General features: G+C 53.7%; 1 protein-coding gene across 1 annotated transcript; it reads right to left on the bottom strand.

Moving 5' to 3' along the window:
• Nucleotides 1-3: 3 nt before the first annotated feature.
• On the bottom strand, nucleotides 4-1,415 carry LOC103728414 (1-phosphatidylinositol 4,5-bisphosphate phosphodiesterase beta-2-like; the record flags this gene model as incomplete). The annotated part of the gene is made up of 4 exons (XM_008826439.1): nucleotides 1,153-1,415; nucleotides 342-482; nucleotides 129-208; nucleotides 4-46 (listed from the first exon to the last, which is right to left on the bottom strand). Coding segments are annotated over exons 1-4 (366 nt in total), but the record flags the coding sequence as incomplete, so codon positions are not given.
• Nucleotides 1,416-1,422: the final 7 nt, after the last annotated feature.

Genomic DNA, 1,422 nt, shown 5'->3' with positions numbered 1-1,422 from the left:
AGGAATCTTCCCTTCAGGATTACGCTGCATCTTGAGCTTCACCAGGCTGGAGGGATGGACAGCAGCCCATCAGTCTTAGGGCTGGCAAGCCAACCCCATGGGCTGGGGCCAGGGGAGCAGGCACTTACATCTTGTCTAGGAAAGTGCTGCGGGAAGCATTGACTGTCATCGGGTGCTTGGCCAGGGCCAGTACATCCTCAGCCCAATCCTGCAGGACCACAGACCAGCAGTCAAACTCCTGACCACAGGTGTCCCTGAGTCCCCTCAGCCCAGGCCTATGACTCTCAGGAAGCTCAGGCTGCCCCAGGTGCCAGGACTCCGCCCAGGTGTTCCCTATGCACCTTGCCCACGTTTTCCTTGTAAGAGACAAAGTTGTGGAAGGTAAGGTCCACCATGTCAGGGCCGGACACAACCGTGAGTGCCTTCAGCAGAAAGTGGTCATCTGGAAAATCCATGTTGAAGACCTCACGGAGTTTCTGGCTCTGTAGGAAGCAGTAGCATAGTAAGAGTCAGAACCATGCTCTCAGTTTTGCCCAAAATGGCCCTCCCATCCCTCCCCATCAGCCACTTGAACTACAGGCCACTAGGGCAGAATGCCATGTCTATCTTAGGAGCCATGGGCCTCAGCATCTCCCTGCCCCTGGCTTTATCAGGTGGCATGGGGAGGGGAGGCATACAGGAAGAGACTGGCTAAGGCATTAGTGCCTGGAAGTCCTGGGTATTTTGTTTTCTCCTTTTGTCTGAAGCTAGATCTTAGCGCCCAGCTCCGAATCCTGCTTCCCATCAATCCCTTAAATTTTCTTACCAGTATTAAGCAAATGTATGCAAACCAGTCAATGAGGGATGGGGAGTGAGGGGTAAAATCAACACCTCCCAGACAGTCTGGGATAGCTAGGGGCAGAAGTTGGCCCCTCCTCCCACCCCCTTGTCATCTCAGCTCACTATGCCCAGTCCCATAATCAGAACCCAGGCAAGCTCAGCAGCAGCCACAGCACCCCTTCTTTGGCCTGAATAGTCTCCTTGCTGCCTAGCAGCCCAGAAACTGTCCCCCTTGTTCCATAGATAGGTTTCTCATCCCCCCACAGAGGCTTGTTCCTTTCCCTATGGAACTGGTAGCTTCCTTGATCCTAGGCTGCTTCTGGGCCCACCTACCTTGGGCATCTTGGCAAACTTGCCAAAGCGGGTGTCTCGGATGTTAGTGATATCCAGAAACTCCATCTCCTGGTGGCAGTTCCCAATGGGAGAGAGGGACATAAAGGTCAGGTTGAGAATGGAAAGAGGGGAGCAAAGAGCTTCCACACCCCTTCAAATCTAGCCAGCTCTAGATGCCAAGACTGTCCAAGATTACCTGGACCCTTCCCTTTCTACTGATCAGTTCCTCCCTATTTGTGGGGATCCTCTTCTCTTCTTCTTGCCCCCCCC

This window comes from Nannospalax galili, unplaced genomic scaffold (assembly GCF_000622305.1).
Source record: "Nannospalax galili isolate Female #2095 unplaced genomic scaffold, S.galili_v1.0 C49005941, whole genome shotgun sequence".
NCBI classification, from domain to species: domain Eukaryota; kingdom Metazoa; phylum Chordata; class Mammalia; order Rodentia; family Spalacidae; genus Nannospalax; species Nannospalax galili.
Note: the sequence above shows the minus strand (reverse complement) of the source record. Positions and strands in the feature narration are given on the sequence as shown.